Source organism: Carassius gibelio, chromosome B16 (genome assembly GCF_023724105.1).
Source record: "Carassius gibelio isolate Cgi1373 ecotype wild population from Czech Republic chromosome B16, carGib1.2-hapl.c, whole genome shotgun sequence".
NCBI lineage: Eukaryota > Metazoa > Chordata > Actinopteri > Cypriniformes > Cyprinidae > Carassius > Carassius gibelio.
Genome location: NC_068411.1, coordinates 30,433,174 through 30,453,150, shown reverse-complemented (window position 1 = coordinate 30,453,150; position 19,977 = coordinate 30,433,174). Strand labels below are relative to the sequence as shown.

At 35.6% G+C, this 19,977-nt stretch overlaps 1 protein-coding gene across 3 annotated transcripts; it reads left to right on the top strand.

Moving 5' to 3' along the window:
- The first annotated feature begins 33 nt into the window (after positions 1–33).
- On the top strand, positions 34–18,753 carry spire1b (spire-type actin nucleation factor 1b). Of its 3 annotated transcripts, none has more exons than XM_052577567.1 (18): positions 68–212; positions 1,337–1,616; positions 4,019–4,050; positions 6,435–6,674; positions 7,796–7,921; positions 9,490–9,564; positions 10,526–10,690; positions 11,835–11,921; positions 12,041–12,170; positions 12,469–12,510; positions 13,967–14,115; positions 14,200–14,293; positions 15,210–15,352; positions 16,567–16,704; positions 17,285–17,355; positions 17,454–17,481; positions 17,607–17,755; positions 17,827–18,753. In XM_052577567.1, the coding sequence occupies exons 1-18, from the start codon at positions 180–182 to the stop codon at positions 18,083–18,085; spliced, it is 2,241 nt and encodes a 746-aa protein (XP_052433527.1). In that variant the 5' UTR covers positions 68–179; the 3' UTR covers positions 18,086–18,753. The 3 variants fall into 3 exon arrangements, with proteins under 3 accessions (XP_052433529.1, XP_052433527.1, XP_052433528.1); XM_052577568.1 differs by having other exon boundaries at positions 76–212; positions 1,224–1,616; XM_052577569.1 differs by lacking the exon at positions 12,469–12,510 and having other exon boundaries at positions 34–212.
- The last annotated feature ends 1,224 nt before the right edge of the window (positions 18,754–19,977 follow it).

Here is a 19,977-nt window from a genome sequence, read left to right as displayed (position 1 = left end):
CAAACATTTGTAACGGCTTAGCTCATGAATATTAATTAACGCAAGCGTGTTTGAATGTTTGTGGAAGGTTACCGAGCAACAACAGCGACAGTACTGGTGTATTTAAGATTAAACACAGGAGGGAAGGACGCTGTGAAACTACACCAGAAATATATTTAATCAAATGACAGCTTGGAGTTATGGAAATATTCCTTAGACAAATCATTAAAGAGGTAAAGCGCTCAAATGAGAAAGTATGTAAAGAAATGTTTGCGTAACATCACCCTCTGGTGGCAATTAAATGCCAACTCAAGGACGTTTAATACATTACTAAAGATGTTTATTCTCTGAAACACACAATTTAATGTATTATGGATATTTTTTTTGTTCTATCTGGCATAATAATGAAAATTCGCCTCAGCGATTTCTATAAATGTATTTCGTACCTGTTCCCACTCTGATTGGTTCATTTTGGCCACCGCTGAGAAAAGTAACATATATCACATGAAATCGATATAATAGTTAATTTGATTACATTTATTTATTTATTTAGCAGACGCTTTTATCCAGAGAGAAGCAATAAAAGTCAATAAAATAATAAATGCAATTAAATGTAAGTGCTGTGGCAAGTCTTAGTAAGCAGTGCGCGAGGTTTATATAATTATATTATATAATAAATACAAAGAATATGGAACGCTAGGGTCTTTTTTAAAATAAAAATAAATCATGTCATCAGAATAGAAAAGTATATAAGTATATAAAAGTTTTTATAATAAAAAAAAGAAAACGTAGTTAGGGTATAAAAAGAACAGGGAGTACAAGAGCTCGTGTTGTGAATACAAATAGATCAAATTAAACGGTCAAATGTAGTTTGATAATAAAATGTAAATAATACAAATGTTAAACTTGAGTAATAATTGAACATACTCAATAGATTATTTTACTGTATCGTGATTATACGTGTATCATAATTTGTATTTAAAATAAATTATTTAGAAATTATAAAACATTTTTATTTTCCTATGACCGTAAGCGGATCTGATTGGTCCATCTGGAAGCGCTGCTTTGATATTCAAATAAGATCATTTATTTATACTTTGATAAAGACATATAAAGAGCCTTATTATTGATATTTTTATTATTTAAATAATTTTTTAATCTAAATTAATTTTTAATTTCAAGCGTAAACTCCGTTATTATTTTTAAACCGAAGAGTTTTTAAATTAAGCCCCGCCTACTTTTAGATCCTCGCTTGACGTGGCTTCTGATGCAGAATCGGCTGTGAGCATCATCAGCATCAAGCCGAGCACAGGTGCTTCATCTCAAGCACTCCTCTCCTCTCATCTCTGCTGGATAGGATGAGACGATGGCTCGCAGGAGAGATGAAGATGATGAGGATGACGGACACAGGCTGATAGAGGAAGAGGATGCGCGTCCCATCACAGACAGTAAGGATAAGGACGATCTGTCCCTGGACGAGATTTTACATCTGTACAAGCAGCCCATCAACGAGGAGCAGGCGTGGGCTGTGTGTTACCAGTGCTGTCGCTCTCTTCTGGAGGATTCTGCTGGTTCTGGAGGAGCGGGAGACTCCATCAGGATTTATAAAGACGGATCAGTGCGCTTTCACTCCGGAGGTGACAAATCATCATGCATTACACTCATCGGCATGTGCATTTCCATGCATAGGCCTAATAGGCGTTAGCTATATATATAGAGTGTCGTTTATTTTTTCTAGTGTTCTGCATCATAAAATATGCACAGTATTGAATGCATCATCTTATGTGCAAGAATTAGATTTAAAATCATGTGCAATTGTGTCATGGTCATACTCTCTTGTTTTTTTTTTTTTTACATTATGTGCATCGTATATTATTGTCAGCTCTGATGTATTATGTAACACGTGAGGCCTTTATTAACAGGCCAGTAAGATCAGTGCAGTAAATAGAGTATTGAGTGTAAAATAAACAGCATGAAGGTGCTCACAGTCAGCGTTGGTTACAGTACAGCTCTCTGACGCACAGAGGGAGGATGCTCTTACTGATAAACACTGTACAGACACTGATCAGGGCCTGTGCTGTGCAGAAATTGCATATTCCTAATGCTTTTGTGTTTCAAATGTTATTTCACTACGGATTCAAATGAAATATGTCTGATATTTCTGCTGGGACTTTAAAGACATTATGTACATTACCAAGTAGCTCATGATATTGTATACTATTTAGGATAAGGGTATTTAGGGTATGTGTAAAGTCTGTGTAAAGTTATGATAGTCTACTAAACCACAAAAAGTGTTAATTGCAATAAAATAAACATTAACGGAAATAAAATAACATTAAAAACTTGGAAACATATTACGTTTATTTTATTTCAGTTAGTTGCTTAATATTTAAATTCATTTGAATATATTAATTTACATTTTTTTTCTGTTTTGATTTTAAGTTACATTTTTTTGTGTGTGCGTTTCATTCATATATATATATATGTGTGTGTGTGTGTGTGTGTGTGTGTGTGTTTTAATAAATAAATACATTTTTATTTCAGTTTTGGTTATTTATAGCGTCATGTCAAACTGCATAAAAAATGTTGCTTTGTCAGCTATATCTGAAATAAAATACTTAAGAGTAAAGCATTAGTTTCTAAAGTTTGTTTTAATAAATATAGTTAAATATAGGCAAGGCAAGGCAAGGCAAGTTTATTTATATTGCACATTTCGTACACAATGGTAATTCAAAGTGCTTTACATCAAAGAAAGTAAAATAATCATGAAGAAAAATAACAAAAAAATAAAACAAGCAATTTTCAAACTATTAAAATGATTAAAACGTTTACTAAAATCAATTTTATAGTAACCTCGTTGCCCAGGCATCATTTCTCATTTTCATTTAGTTTTAACTAAAACGACTAAAATAAATGTATAAATAGCAATTAAAACGGAAATAAAATTTTATAAAACTGTATATACATATTTAAAATGAAAAAAAGACAAAATGCACAACAAAATTACTAAAATGTAAACTAAAATGAAACTATATAAAGAAAAACCAATGTAAAATATTATAATATTATCTCTATCTCTGTATCTAATGGCAATTATACTAAAATAACACTGATCTTTAGGAAAAAACTGTTATGCACCTGTGTTAAATGGAGAATGAAATTAAAATCTTTTAATTCAAGCTCAGTTAAAGGCCAAGCTATGTTCCTAATGCTTTCATGGTTTCACGTGTTGATAATAATGAAGTGTGCTCACTCCACAGTTTAGAAGATTACAGATGGATTGAACTGATGACTTTCCAGAAGATGATTTTATCACTCAGAGCAATATTTCTCCTTCATTGCTCAGGAGACTGAATGGAGTTTTCAGTTATGTGTTGTCAGAGGTTTCCCCCAAAGGAGAATAAGTTTAAAGCTTTCGTACAGTAAGAAACAGAGAAGTGAAATGAATGTGGAGTAGCTCAGATCGTTGATGAGTTAGTATTGAGATCTTCCCAGAGGAGAGGTGCTCACTTTGGCTTTTAATAAACGCCGCTGTCATTGCTTTCTGGAGACGCTGTCAAGATCGATGTGTCTTGCAGCTTCCAGGCAGTTGTTGCTTTGTCTAAAGTGCAAACATGTTCCTCATTCGCTGTCGACTGCAGAACAACAGAGGAGAGATCTGTTTCTTTGCTGACTTCGCCTTGTCCTGCTGCAAAAAATAGTCTGGGATGAAGTGGTTTTCAGAATTGGCGTGTGTTTTTGCATATTCAATCAAAACCGACTGACGTAGTCTGATACACTCAGGTTGTCGGTAAAAAGAAAATTTGCTGGAAATGAAGTCACTTTCAGTTCATCCAGGATCATGATGAGTGTGTGTCTTCATCAGATTTGGAGAAATGTAGCATTGCATCAGTGTCTCTGCAGTGAATGGGTGGCATCAGAATAAGAGCTGATAAAAACATCACAATAATCCACAGCACTCCAGTCGATCAGTGAACATCTGGAGAAGACAAAAGCTGAAACACATCCAGCATTAAGATGATTTTCTGTTCTCCTGCAGGTGTGTGTGATCCCAGCCGCTCCTGCACACAGGTGAGTGATGACTGTTTGTTAGTTCAGTATGTCATTGATCTGTAACACGTGGAAACTCTAAACTCCTTTGAAGTGTTTCCAGCTGTTGCTAGGTTACTGGGGTGTTGTGAGCGGTTGCCAGGGCAGTGCTACACAGTTGTTAAAGAGGTTGATGTAGTTTCTGTTAATATTTTTAAAATTGTTTTTATTTTAATATTTTCAGTTAATTAAAAAAAAAGTATTGTGCTTTTGTCAGTTTTATTCATTTATTTTCATTTATTATTTTTATTTATTTCTGTTTTCAGATCCGTTTTAGATTCGAATTATTTCAACTTTTCGTTTTAATTTAGTCATTCACGTTGAACAAATAAACCTAGTTTTTTCATCCTAATTTTTGTTTTATTTTGTTTTATTTTAGCTTTATTTCAATTAACAAAATTAACTATTTATTTTATTTTATTTATTTATTTTAGTTTCGGTTTATTTTTTATTACAGTTTTAGTTTTAGATTTTATTTATTTCCAGGTAGTAGTTTTAGTGCTTCAAATTAGAAATGTTGCATTAAAAAAATTCAAACTTTGTCTGTTTTATTTCAAGTAGCACATTTTTTTTATTATTATTATTAATATTATTATTATTGCTTTTTATGTTTCATTTATTCTTATTTCAGTTTTAGTTTTGGTTTAGTTATACATTTTATGTATTTACAATTAGTCACGTTTTCCAGCTTAATTTCAATTCACATTTATTTCAAATTACGGCATTACTCTGCATGCATCTTAGAGATGTTTGTAGTTCATCTGTGTTCTTCTTTATTCACATCTGAGTTTCCAGCACCAGGTTATGTTTTCTGCTCTCTCTGTTTTTTCGGCTGGCTGGTGACATTTTAAAGGCCAGTTAGAGACGTATAAACCCTGTGGATCACTGTTTGCATCCCAAGCATCTTTGACCTTCCAGGTTCACGTTCTGTTCAGAGCTGACTGTGTGACAGACTTGAGTATTTTTATATTTGAATGTAACTCAACTGATAACTCAATGGCTGATACTTGTCATGATATAGTACTTTTTGCATTTAAAAGTCTCTTTTGCTCACCAAAGCTGCATTTATTCAATTCAAAAATACAGTAGAAAACAGCAAAAATATTATTACAGTAAAAAAAAAAAAAACAGTTTTCTATGTGAATATATGTTCAAATGTAATTTATTCCTGTTATAAAAACTGAATTTTCAGCATCATGACTTCAGTCTTCTATGTAGCATGATCTTTCAGAAATCTAATATGCTTTTGGTTATTATCTTATGTTTAGACAGAGCATCAGTTGCTCTTCATGACCTCGGTCTTGATTAATTTCTGTATGAGGTTCTCGGGGTTAATGATCAGTTTCTAGGTTGTGTTTGTGGATGTTATGGGCCGCTGGACATCGCAGTGAATGAGTCTGTTGTCCACTTCTCTGCAGACTCTTGCATTCTTCTTCTTCTGGGTAAACTGTTGGGGTCTGATTAACATCACAAAGAGTAACAAAGCGCTCTTTATGACCGGACAGACCCGGGATGGAAGTTGCATTGATCACAGGCCATCTAAGTGCAAAAATCCTGTTTCACTTTAATTAAAATTCATTGAATTTTAAAGCACAGCAACAACAAAATCAGACTTTAACCGCTCTTTTCACTCTGAGATCATCCTGAGGTTAAAAACTGAAAGAAATCAATTGAATCTTTGTGTGTGTGTGAAAATATGAAGATGTAATCATTAACATTTTCAAAAGAAACTAATTTATTTACACATTTTCTCTCAGTAACCGATTACAGTTACATTTATTTTGTAATTACGTTACTTAATTGAGTTACACTGAACACTGGACACTGCAGAGTAATGATGCTGAAAATTCAGCTTTGATCACAGGAATAAATTATATTTTACTATACATTCACACACAAAGCAGCTGTTTTGAACTGTAATATTTTTACAAAATATTACTGAATTTATTGTATTTTTGATCAAATAAATGCAGCCTCGGTGAGCCCAATCTTCTGTTCGGATTATCAGCTTGTATAAACGAGAAGAAAATACCTTTTTTGATCATCTTAAAGATTGTGTGTCCAGTCAAACGCTTTGACTGTAATGTAATGTGAACTCTTTCCCAAGAAACCTTGAACAAAGCTTACAGGTGTGGATTCTAGATGTATACGTGTGTGATATAAGAAACCAGACTCACAACTGACTGAAAGAAAAACCTGAACCGGCAAAACCTCGTGTCATCCCAAACCTTAATGAATTTTTTTTAAGCTGTTGGACATAAAAGAAGATATTTAGAAAAATGTTGATAACCAAAGGATTGACAGTAGCCTTTACTCTCCATTGCAGAAACTCTAAGGAAGTCAATATCTTCTTCTTGTGTGTGCAGGTGCTGGAGTCTCTGGGCGTGCTGATCTATAAGGCTCTGGATTACGGGCTGAAGGAGAACGAGGAGCGAGAGCTGAGTCCCCCGCTCGAGCAGCTCATCGACCTCATGACCAACGTGACTGAGACTGAGAGCGACTCCTGCGCTGATGAAGGATACGACGCCACTGAGGAAGACGAGGATGAGCGCCAGCGGGATCCCGCCCACCCCGGCCGTATCCGCGGCGTCCGTGACATCATCAAGGTACAGTTCTGACACAGTGATGTCACATGACCGGCTGCAGCTAACTAATCACACAATCTGACCCTTGTTATCTGTAAATAATTGAGAAACTGTCCTTGTGCAAATTCAATGTGCAACATTTAAAATCAGAATATTATTCTGATTTCTGAAGATCATGTGACACTAAAGACTGGAGGAATGATGCTGAAAATACAGCGGAGCATCACTGGAATAAATGACATTTTATGATATATTCTAATAGGAAAAATGTTTCACAATTTCTTTTTTTTTTATAATTATTTTTGATCAAATAAATGCATCTTTGGTGAGCAGAAGAGACTTTTTTCCGAATCCTAAAAAATCTTATGTATTCCAAAGTTTTGTATGTTTATATGTGCAACAATATAACATAGTTACAATATAACATAATTAAAGAATAAATAAATCTGAGTCATAACATCAGAGTTTTTTAAATAGACAAAAGTTCCATAAAAGATTTCAGATGTGAAGGTGGTTCATTTAAAACCTAAATTAGATTTCAACTAGAAATGTTGTTTGATGCGAATGAACGCACTTCCTTCCACTGTCACACTGCGTTTGATTGATGCTGTTTTGTGTCTCCACGATTTCATTTAACCACTTAAGAAAAAATGCATTCATTATGAAAATATATAACATTTTCTTTAAACCTTTATATATACTTATACATATATATAGAGAGAGAGAGAAAGAGAAACACACACACACACACACACACACACACATACATATCACTGACTGTAACTGTATCCCACAATGCAGTGCACTCGAGCTCTGTTTCTTCTGCTCCACATGCGTTGATTCACAGACTGTTTCTGTGATCTGCTGATCACTGAGAGCGTTTCTGAGTGTGTTGATGTTTTTGTCGCACTAATGGGCTACAGACGGACGTTCTGCTGCCAGCATGAAGCCAAGAGTGACCCATTCTGTCCATCTGTTTCATTTATGACCCATTCATATCAGTGTGTCTCCTCTTGACCTGTTTAAAACTCTCCTGGTTTATTCCCAACATGGACATCTCTCTGTGTACTGAATAGATTAGCATGAAGGTCATTACAGAGTGAAACTGCAGCTGAATGAACGTGTGTTGTGTGTGTGTGTAGCTGTGTGCTCTTCACCTGTCCACGCCGGCAGACGCGGCCGATCATTACCAGGCCGTGTGTCGAGCTCTGTACGCCGAGACCAAAGAGCTGCGCAGCTTCCTGGAGAAGATCCAGAGCGCCAAAGAGGTGAGACTCCAGCCCCGAATCCAGAGACTCATCCACTCTCCTCCCAGTAGATTCACCTATTTATATCTGAGCTATTTTACTAGTGTATATACTAGCTGTTATTTTTTTGTTTTGTTGTGTTTGTTTTGTAATTTAGTTTTATTTTCATTTTTTCTAAATATTACTATAGAGGTAAAATTTCTTTGTGTATTCAGTTCAGGTTTAGTTAGTAGTTACTTCCAGTTAGTAATAGTAATATTTGCATTATTATTATTAGTTTATGGTAATATTTTTAATGTTTTTTTCAAATTAGTAATTTTAGTTTTTCATCTATTATTCTTGTAATACATTTTTTCTTCAATTTTATACATTTTCAGTTCTTAGTTTTAGTTTATGTAGATTTAGATAAACTGTTATAATTTTTGCATTGGCAATTAAATAAATTAAGTTTACATTCATAAATATTTAATTTTATTTCAGTTAATGTTCATTTTATTTTAATTTTTTATGGTTTAGTTTTTAGTTTTAGTTAATGATAGTATTTTATTTCTATTTGCAAATATATATATATATATATACTGATCTGTGGTTTGACATTTTTGCTCTTGCTCTCGTAAGATTCTTTCTGATTGAAAACATGTGATGAAGTCATGTGATGAAGAGGGTCACAGCTGGTTTTACTGCTGCTTTGACATTAGATGTTATGATGACATTTCCATGTTTCCTTTGATTGTGCCCTTGATAATGTGTCGGCCTGCTCACATGGCTTATATAAAACATAAAACTCATCCTCTGCTGTTTTAGACAGGAGAATCCCTCTTTATGGGGTTTTGAGTGGAAGATGAGACGAGACAAACCGTCTCTGTGCTCGTCCCATGAGGGTTTACTGTTACACACCGTTTCCAAACCAAATAATGACGCCATCGCTTGGGCAATGACTTGAGATAAAATGACCAAACTAAACATGCATGACAACTGAATATGAGGAGGTTCTTTTGTCTTGTTCTTTGAGTTAATGAAAGTGAAACAACACAACATATACAGTAGTTTCCTTTATTTATCTAACCTGTAAATTCATTACTCTGCAAATTCATAACGGAATAGAAATGTGCATGTGCAAAAAGCATTCATTGTCAGGAAAATAGTCATAATGTAAAAAAAAAAACAACAACAAAAAGGTTTAATTAGGATTATTTATGATTTATTTCTATTTCAGTTTTTGTTTATTTATTTATTTCCTGTTAGTAATTTTAGTTTTCAATATTATGTTTACTATTTATATCTGTTATTGATATTTTATTGTAGTTTTTGTTAATATTTTGAATTATATTTTACTTTTAAATATTCATATTTTCTAGGAAATTACTTAAAATGAGAAAACTAAACATGCATGACGAGTGAATATGAGCAAGTTCTGTTGTTCTGTAAAGCAAAAAAAAAACATCCTTCATTTATCTCACCTGTAAATTCATTGCTCTGTAAATTCATAAAAAAGTCGAAATGCAAAAAATTATGCAATTAAAATGCAATTGAAAAATTCATAACAGATTTCATTTTCTGAAATGTTGTGTCTCGCTCTGATTGGACAGAATCTGCGTAAGATGGAGGGAGACGCTGTTGATGAACGTGGCAGGGAGCTAAACGAGCTGCAGAATGCTGATTGGGTAAGTGACCTGCCATTCAAAGAACAGAGACATTTGATTGGCTCTATTTGTTCCCCATCCAATTTAGTGTAAAAGACAATGAGCTGCTATCCACATTATAATAAAAGTAGGCAAAATTATTTTTATTTCTCCAATGTAATTCAAGGAGAAGCATCCCAGTTAACATCTGGCTAGATAGTTCTTTCAAAGAACGTTCTTTTAAAGTTATTTGGTCTTTAATAATGTTTTCAAGATATTGGCACAAAAACATATACGTAAATAGAACTTTTCAGTTGGATGTTAATGTAACGTTTTTTAAATGTTACCAGTTGTTTTAGAATGTTGAGAGAACATTCAAATGTAACGTTCCCATAATGTTTGAAAAATGACTGAATGGAACGTTCACTTAATGGTCCCTTAAAGATCTTAAAACACTTAAAATATTTTAAAACATCAAAAATAATGTTTTCATTACGTAATGGGAACAGGTTTTGCTAGCTGGGATGTTGATTCTTAAAAAGAAACATAAATGTGTCCCTGGAGCACAAGCAGAATTAAGTCTCTGGGGTGTATTTATAGCAATAGACAACAATACATAGTATGGTTTAAAATTCATTAGGATATTAAGTAAAGATCATGTTAATAATATGCATAGCCTTTAAAGATGATTTTCTCAATATTTCAATTTTTTTTTTAATTTTTTTGAATTTTAGATTCCAGATTTTCATAAATTTTCAAATATCATCCTCCTAGCAAACTGAACATCAATGAGAAGATTATTTATGATGATGCATGAATCTCAATTTTGATAAATCTACCCTAATGAATGGTTTTGTGGTCCAGGGTTACAAATGAGAATGATTCATTTGATCACGTTCATGCGTTCCCTGGGAATATTATGATGGGTATTATGTTGAAACCGCTCTGGAACATTCTGGAATAGTCCGTCTATAACACATTGGTGCATGTGTGCGGCGGTCAGCCGTGGTTCTGGACGCAGGTGATGCGAGATCTGAGGAACGGTGTGAAGCTGAAGAAGGTGCAGGAGCGGCAGTATAACCCGCTGCCGATCGAGTTCCAGCTCACGCCGTACGAGATGCTCATGGACGACATCCGCTCCAAGCGCTACAAGCTACGCAAGGTCCTGGTGAGCCGCCCTGGTCTTTATAGACATCTTTAAAACCATCTGAAGACTTTATTTCACTCTTAACCAAGTCATTTACAACACATCATTTATCCAAAGTTGCATTCAAGGTGCATGTTTTGCTAAGTTCATGCATTCTCATAGCCTCATATCTTGCTCTACTTTTTTTAGCAACTAAAATATAAGCTACACATCAACTTCATAATCAAAGCTCTGAAAGACATTTTCGAAAATTGCATTCAAAACAATTTGCAAATATCTATCTATTTTTAATAGACAGTGGCTGCAGTTATAAGAGGTTTAATGATGTTAGCACCAAAAATCAGTCTTTACTACACTGTAAAACATCATTTGATGAGATTTGCATGAAAATATGGCTGCATGATCTTAGGTTCAAACTAATTAACAGTAAAAAAAAAAAAAAACTATATTTCTTTAACTGATATTGTTAATATTACATCTATTCTGTACCTGTATAATATACTGATAACCATCGTAATAATAAAAAAATTGCATGAATTATTTACAGTGTAGGTGTGTGTGTCTGTGTGTGTGTGTGTGTTGTGTGTGTGTGCGTGCGTGCGTGCGTGCGTATGTGCGAGCGTGTGTGTGTGTTTGTGTGGGTGTGTGTGTGTGTGTGTGCTTGCGTGCGTGTGCGTGTTTGTGTGCGTGCGTGTTTGTGTGCGTGCGTGTGTGTGCGTGTGTGTGTGTGTGAGTGTGTACTTGTTTTTCTATTCTGGTGGGGACTTAAACCTGAATACACACAGACTCATGGGGACTCGTGTCACGGTGGGGACCTAAATTAAGGTCCCCACGGGTAAACAAACGAATAAATTACACAGAATGAAGTTTCTTGAAAATCTAAAAATGCAGAAAGTTTCCTGTGAGGGTTAGGTTTAGGGGTAGGATTGGTGTAGGGCGATAGAAAATACGGTCTGTACAGAATAAAAACCATTACACCTATGGAGAGTCCCCACAAGGATAGCTGACCAGACATGTGTGTGTGTGTGTGTGTGTGTGTGTGTGTGTGCGCGTGCGTTTGTGTGTGTGTGTGTGTGCGTGTGTGTGTGGTGCGTGCGTGCGTTTGTGTGTGTTTGAGTGTTTGAGTGCTGAGATCTCTCTCTCTCTCTCTCTCTCTCTCTCTCAGGTGAGTGGAGATATTCCTCCAAGGTTAAAGAAGAGCGCTCATGAGGTTATTCTGGAGTTTATCAGGTCCAGACCTCCTCTCAATCCCGTGAGTGTGCTGTTTATTCACTCCACACACACTTCAGAAAGAGTTCTGCTTTAATGCATGATTCCTGTGACCAGATTGATCAAACTGACTCATGCAGTGATATCTTTGTGTGTCTTCAGGTGTCAGCGCGTAAACTCAAGCCACAGGCCGAGCGTCCTCCGAGTCTGCACGAGCGCATCCTGGAGGAGATCAAATCTGAGAGGAAGCTGAGGCCCGTGTCGCCCGATATGATCCGTAGAAGTCGATTCGGTGAGGGTTTAACACACTCATGTCTACAGTAATATAAATGCATTACTCCTAGAGATGCACGTAAACAGCAAAGTTGAATGTGCACGGTGGATCATGTGTGAAGGTCACTGCACACGCTTACTGCTTGATACTGAAATCAGACTTGATTGAGCAACCACACAAACAAACCCTGATTGAACACAAGTAGCAGCTTCTCTGTGTGGCGTATATATCTGCTTCATCCACGATAGCTATTACAGACTGAATCATGTTCTGCTGCAGTGATTGTGAATCTAAACCCTTGCCTGTTCTCTTGCAGCCGTTCGGCCTCTTAGCATGTCTCAGAGTTTTGATTCGTCAGGTAAAGCCGTGATGTGATGATTCAGATCTCATTTCATCTGTGACGCTGGGAGCCGTTCATTTGAGGGGCTTTGATGCTGAATTTGTCATAATTGCATTAGACGAGAACGTGTCTCCGGGTTCAATAATGAAGATTGGGAATGCTGTTCATTCATTTAAAATGTTGTGTTATATTTATAGACCCTCAAATGAAATGTAACCAGTCTGAAATCCATGTTGATGTCATGTTTCTATATTATTATCAGATCGCTGGTCATAGAAACTCGACCAAGGGAAGGTATAAGAGATTATTGATTCACAAGAAGATGTGATTTACCTATGTGATCATAATCACAAATGTATAATAGAATATACATTGTTGCTACAAATAAAACCATATAATTCATATAAAATAATCATATAGATATTATTAACATGTGCATATACATTCACGGATCTCATCTGTGGTGATGTGTGATGTGTCATGTCTGTCAAACACTTTTAACATCATGTGTGCACCTGAGGATTTCTTGTGAAAGCATAAAAAAAACTTAAAGATTTCTTTTAATGTCTGATGGTTACTGAAAGTACTGTAAAAGTGTAGTTTTCTTACTTTAAGACTGAATTGAATATCAAGACATTTCTGCTAATTAGCAAAAGAAGACTTTATTTCCTAATTTGATGAAGCCGAGTTCAAAAATATCACAGCACATCATTTTTTCCGCAAAACTATAATGAAGATTTTTTTTTTTTATATATACCGTATTTTTTGGACTGTAAGTCGCACCTGAGTATAAGTCGCATCAGTCCAAAAATACGTCATGATGAGGAAAAAAACATGTGTAAGTCGCACTGGACTATAAGTCTGCATTTATTTAGAGCCAAGAGAAAACATTACCGTCTCCAGCCGCCAGAGGGCGCTCTATGTGTTCAGTGTAGACTACAGGAGAACTGAGCAGCACAGAGCGCCCTCTGGCGGCTGGAGACGGTAATGTGAACTCTTGGTTAATTTCTCTTGGTTCATGTCAAATTAATTTTGATAAATAAGTCGCACCTGACTATAAGACGCAGGACCAGCCAAACTTTGAAAAAAGTGTGACTTATAGTCCGGAAAATACGGTTTTAGTTTTAATGCACTTGTGAAATTATTAGCATCAAGAAGTCAAAGAATTGAACAGATAATTGTAAGTGGCTCATGAAGACAAAATCATGACTTTTTCTGCAGATTCCTCACCATACAAATGCTTGTCGAAAACAAAATTGCTACAAAATGCGTCATATTTTGTGATGTGAAAGAGTAAAAGCCATTAAAAGCCTAACCCTAACCCTAATCCTATTTTTGGGATCAGCATAAAATTAGTCAAATCAGTACTGCAGATATGATATAGTACAATGATAATTCTGTCCAAATAAATCCCTTTTTTTGGTAAAACCCACTTTTTGCTCTTTATGTGAGTGTTGTGTGCTGTTTGGTACAGATGTGTGCTCCTCAGACGGGGCGAGGAAGGCCTCCAGCACGCTGTCGTTGGCCAATGGCGTGTCTCTTCAGCAGAACGTCTCCAGCGGCTTTCAGAGGAAAAGACTTCAAGCTCCGACTCTGTCTGAACTGGACAGCTCTGATTCAGACGTGAGGATTATTAGGCACATTGTTACTGGTCATATACTGTTGGTGTAAGTCCTCAGCTGTCTTCTGATGTGCTCTCTCACTCAGGATGAGACTGTAGGTCAAAGGTCAGCCAGTTGCTCCAGCATCTCCACATCCATGGTGGACGACACATCGCCAGAATCCGTCCTGGGCAAGAAAAGTGATTTACATTTATATATATATATATATATATATATATATATATATGTTTATGAAGCTGTATTATTAATGTTTAGTAAAACTAAAAAAAAAATGTATTTATTATTATTTATTTTTTTTATTATTATTATTATTTTAATGTTTAAATTTAATTTAATTCTAAATTATTAAAAAAATGTCTTGGTAAAGTAAAAAGATATTAGATGAAAAGCTTAAATTTACAGTAAAAATAAATAAATAAAATAAACTAAAATTAAAATTGTTGAAATACTAAAATGACTAAAATAAAAACCAAAATAAATTAAAGCTAAATATAAATATTTAACAAAATAAAAAAGCAAATGACTAATTTACTAAAACTGAAATAAAAATACATTAAATCTAAAATGTTATATTCCCAATATAAAAAATACAAAATTAAAACTGAAAAAAAAACCTAAAAAAAACTAATTTAAAATATTAATATTTATAAATAATACTTAAATAGCACTGCTCATATTACCTAATCCTCTTTTCTCTTTTACATTTAATTGAAAATAAATAAATAATCAATATTTAAATTTCATTAAAAAAAATTAGTTTCTGAGTATTCGTGAAATGAGAAGAATAATGTAGGAATCTGCTTTATGTCTGGGTCCAGATTATCATTTTCGCAAACTGATTTAAAGCATTTATTATGTTATAGCTCTGCTGTAGCTCAAGCCGACTGGCAATAAATGTTTTATGACCTGTTTTACTTTCTTGCAAACTAAATTTCACACCAGTATTTTCAGAGATAGCTATTCACAGTGAAACTAGAGGTCATTTAAATCTTACGTTTCTTCTGTGAGTTGACTCATACTGCAGAGCCTGCCCGCCGCTGCCAGTTTTATTGATATCAGTGTTAAATAATGAGTGTCTGTGGTCCTCTCTCTCAGCTCCGCCCATGTTCCTGCCCATCTCGTCCACGCCGCAGCCGGAGAGACGTCAGCAAGCCCAGCGCCGCCACTCCATCGAGAAGGAGACGCCCACCAGTGTGCGTCACTTCCTGCCGCCCTCCAGACACAGCTCCAGATCCCTAGTGAGTGAGGAAGTAACCAGTGACATTCATCCACGACTTTCAGTCTGAAGATTTAAGTCATTAGGATAATGCAACATTAAAGACCTCGTCCATTTACATTTGCATCTAGACATGTGCCGGTATTCGCTAATGCGATAGATCACGGTTATGAATATGCATGGTATTGTTATCGTGGGCATATATATATTACAAAATATTCCGAATTTGGAATGCATTTTAAGAATACCTTTCCCATCAACTGGTCCAGATGCACAACAGCGCTGTATGCTGCCATGAGAAGCACATTCACTCTCCGACAGCAGATGGCGCTAAACTGCAGAAAACGCAGCCCTTACCCTGGAAACCCCATAAATAAAGCAGCTGCTCACAAACTCAACATATTTCAATCATTTTAAATAAACTAAATTCACTATGGTGTGCCAAATACTTAAATATTCAGACTTAAGTTATTTATAACTTATTATTTTTCATTTTAATCTGGACTACAACATGCCCTAGATGTTGTTTAAAAGTGTTTTGATTCTTTATTGTTCGTTCACACTTTACATTAGAGCTTCATTAGTTAACCTTAGTTAAATCATTAGTGAACATAAACTGCCGATGAATAATTCTTCTGAATATTCATTCATCTCAGTAATTCCAATATTTAATAACACGCTGTTAAAATCTAAACATGAACTAAAACTTGTATGTTTTAACAAAGATTAATAACTAGTTAATGGTTAACTAATGAGGTATTATTGTAAAGTGATACCTATGGGTCTTTATACGTCTTTTGCACTTAAATCTGTGCAAAACCTTTAACTTTATATCTTTTTATCTTTATATCCGTATTGCTTTATTGTATTTAAATGTTCAGTTATTTTTGTTATAAGAAATAATAGTTATTTAACCTGTGATAGTGTATTTTTAGCACTTTTTTAAAACTAAATACGGTGATAATAATGTATACCGTGATAAAAGCATTAGCAATTTATCGCAACCGGAAAATTTGATAAAAACATTTATGTTGCTTTTCTTAAAGTGGCTCGTCATCAGATGCAAAGTTCTCTTTTACATGTTGTTTGAACTGAACCCTATAAGGATAGAAAATCCATGCTTTTTAATAAATCCCTAATAATAATGATCACTGTAGGACAAGAACCAAGAACAAAGCATTATGTGTGGTGTGGTGTGCATTGTTCTCCGCTGATGTCTGGCCGATGTCTGGACAGGAGGAGTTTTGTTTCCCGGTGGAGTGTCTGGCTCTGACCGTGGAGGAAGTGATGCACATTCGGCAGGTTTTGGTCAAAGCCGAACTGGAGAAGTTCCAGCAGTACAAAGATATCTACAATGCCATGAAGAAGGGGAAGGTGAGAACGGCTCATATAGAGCAACCTTTCAGAAGCAGCACGTCAACAGAACAGGCATTGCAATCATACAGATAGATGGAAAAGGATTAATGCATGCCAAAATATGCATTAAAAATATACATTTTTAAAGAAATTCATATTTGTATTCAGCAAGGACGCATTAAAGACATTTATGATGTTAGAAAAGATTTCCGTTTCAAATAAATGAGCTTTCTGTTGATTTTCTTGGGCAGCAAATCAGAATATTAGAATGATTTGTGAAGATCATGTGACACTGAAGACAATGAAAATACAGCTGTGATCACAGAAATAAATTACAGTTTACTATATATTCAAATAGAAAATTGATAATATAAATTGTATTAATATTAAACATTTTTATGAAATATAGTGTGTATATTTGTGTTGAACTTAACTCAAATCAGACAGCATTAACACATTTCTGTCTTAAGCTAACGATTCAATCTTTAGGAAACCTACTGGAGAAATAAAAAGTGTTTCAAAATCATTGTCACATTTATTTTGCTTTGATTTTCATTTAGTCATAGCAAATACATTGTGCATATTTCTCTTTTCCCAGCTGTGCTTCTGCTGCCGAACCAAACGGTTTTCCTTCTTCACCTGGTCCTACACCTGTCAGTTTTGTAAAAGGTAAGAAATAACCTGCCGTTCGACGATTCATCTGGCTTGTTTTTAGATATTTAATAGAAAGTAGTGGTGCTGTATCATCTTTTTCATGATTTCCGCAGGCCTGTCTGTTCACAATGCTGTAAAAAAGTAAGTCTTGAACTGAACTCCTTCTCATAACTTTATTAAATGTTTTACACCATTTGTGGCGAGTTCAACGTGACTCCGTTTACACGGTCACAATGGGACTAAAAATTTATTTTCTATGGCTTCAGATGCGCCTCCCATCAAAGCCTTATGGAAGTCTCCCAATTTACTCTCTGGGTCCGTCCACATCGAGTCTGAAACGGGACGCATCCAGCCGAAAGCCAGAGAAGCCCAGTACGAGCCAGCATCGAGCCAGCCTACAGCGCACAGTGTCCAGGTACAATAACCCAGAATACAGCGGCTCTCTGCTGCTCCGATGCTTATATTCACTGTCTCTATCTCTCTAAGATTATCTAAGCACACGCGGCAGTCGTCCTCGTCTCAGGAGGACATGGAACTCCCGAAAGAGCTGATGGAGGACTGGAGCACCATGGAGGTCTGCGTCGACTGCAAGAAGTTCATCTCCGACATCATCGCCTCCAGCAAGCACAGCCTGTCTCTGGCCAACAAGAGAGCGCGCTGGAAACACAAGACGCAGTCCTTAATCATGGCGTCCGAGACAAGCGCAGAATACCGGCCTTCTGAGCGAACTATCAATGAGGTGTAGACGCCGCCGATGGGTCTGGATGCTGGATGCTTGTAGATTAGGACGGGTCAGGGCCAATAAACTCTTATGGATGTGTAGCAGTTCTTCCACACACACAACATGGGTTGTTTTTATTCTGTGCTGTAGATATGTGCTTACATATTGACATCTGCCTATAGTCAATCATATGAACCAATGTGTCTCTTTCAAACCAATCAGCTTTCTCTTGGTGACTCTGCACGGTAAATTCTGGTCAAAACCACTCTCAAAGGACATTAATGTATTTATTCATGCCCTCGGTTTATTAATATTTTCTCTCAATTTAGCTAAATAAGAATTTGTTCTCAGGGTTTTTGTTCTTTCATGTTGTAAAATTGTGCCCATGTTCTAATTTGTTCTCTCTTTTTGAATTAAAACGGAGGAACAAATTAATAGCCACTATTTAATATAAAACAAGAGAATTAATTCTTAGTTTGTAGCAGGTTGATTGAAATTATAAAACAAAGTAATAAGACCTGGGAACGAACAATACATATATATTGCGACTGTAAACATGACTGCACCTAAACTAATTAAAATGATTTCTCATTGGGCTTTTCCAAACTTGAAATAGTCGAGTCAACTCTGGAACAAACCTACATGATACAGCAGGGTTGCCAGGTTGTCATAACAAAACCTGCCTAATTGCATTTCGGGGGGGGGGGGGGGGGGGGGGGGTCCTCGTTAAAATGTGTTCCAGGGATAAAATACACGTTTTTGGCAGGGTTCCCCTGGTAAAAGTCACATTCCAGGAGCTAAATATCACATTATCAGGGTTGCTTTAACTCGCGGGAACAGTGATAAAGTAGAACATTTCCGCGGGAAAACTGCAGACGTGGCAACACTGCTGTACATTTCTGAACCCCGGGGTAACGTTCTGATTTGCATATCTGCCGTGTCAGTCTTGCTGATTGGACGAAATAGTTTTAGCCTTGCGCGTGTCCGCCTACAGACGTTCACAAAACGCGTGATGTTTCCGTGATTGACGTGTGAATGAATGTCGTTTGTTTTTAGGCGTAGCTAATATTTTAACACAATTGTTTTAAACTGCGAAAGTTTGGCACCTGCGCAAAAGCGGTTTAACATCGAGCAATGAATATAACGTTCCTTTACCAGGGTTTAGAATAAAAAAATAACCCAGGTTTAATCGCAATGTGAAAAGCCTTGTAATTGTTGAAGACAACATGAAATGGCTTTCACAGTCTGATGTAGGCTACTTTTTTAATATGACAATATGGCTGGGCAATGAATATTCATTTATTTACAATCTTCCTAGTCTTGTGACTTGCAACCAGAATATTCAACATAAAAACTTCAACATAGACCAAGACTCTATTCACAAAAAGAACGGGAACATGCAAAAGAGTTCGTTTTGAGATCAAGTTGACTTAAAATGTGTAAATGTCTCAAATGTATTCCCATTCATATTAAAACAATAAGCACAACACATCACTCAGCGCAGAAGCTGGAAATGATGGTTCAAACCACATCTGTCTAGATAGATATTGTTTTTTATTCGTGACTTTCATATTATGACGTTGGCTCTATATATATAGCTCACATCACTCATATCTAGGTGAGATTTGACTGTATATAATGCCTATGTGCTGATTGATTTCTAGTAATTGAGGATAATTATGCTCCTGCAAGTTATGCACCCTGTTTTATGTATTGAAGGCATGATGAGGCTGATTTACTAAACATTAAAGTTGCATTTATTTTTTTGTAATCTTTACTTTTTACATAATTTATATTAGTTTCATATGTCAATTAATACCCTGCGACTACACAGCGCTTAATCATGTCTGTCAGATTTTTTATTAGTTTTTGATGATGAAGGCTCCAAAATCTTATATATAAAAATGTAGTATATT

Coding starts and splice junctions, on each gene's coding strand:
- spire1b (XM_052577567.1), top strand. CDS start 180: ATGGAAATATTCCTTAGACAAATCATTAAAGAG. Junction 213..1,336: donor TTAGACAAATCATTAAAGAG/GTAAAGCGCTCA, acceptor TCTGCTGGATAG/GATGAGACGATGGCTCGCAG. Junction 15,353..16,566: donor GACACAGCTCCAGATCCCTA/GTGAGTGAGGAA, acceptor ATGTCTGGACAG/GAGGAGTTTTGTTTCCCGGT.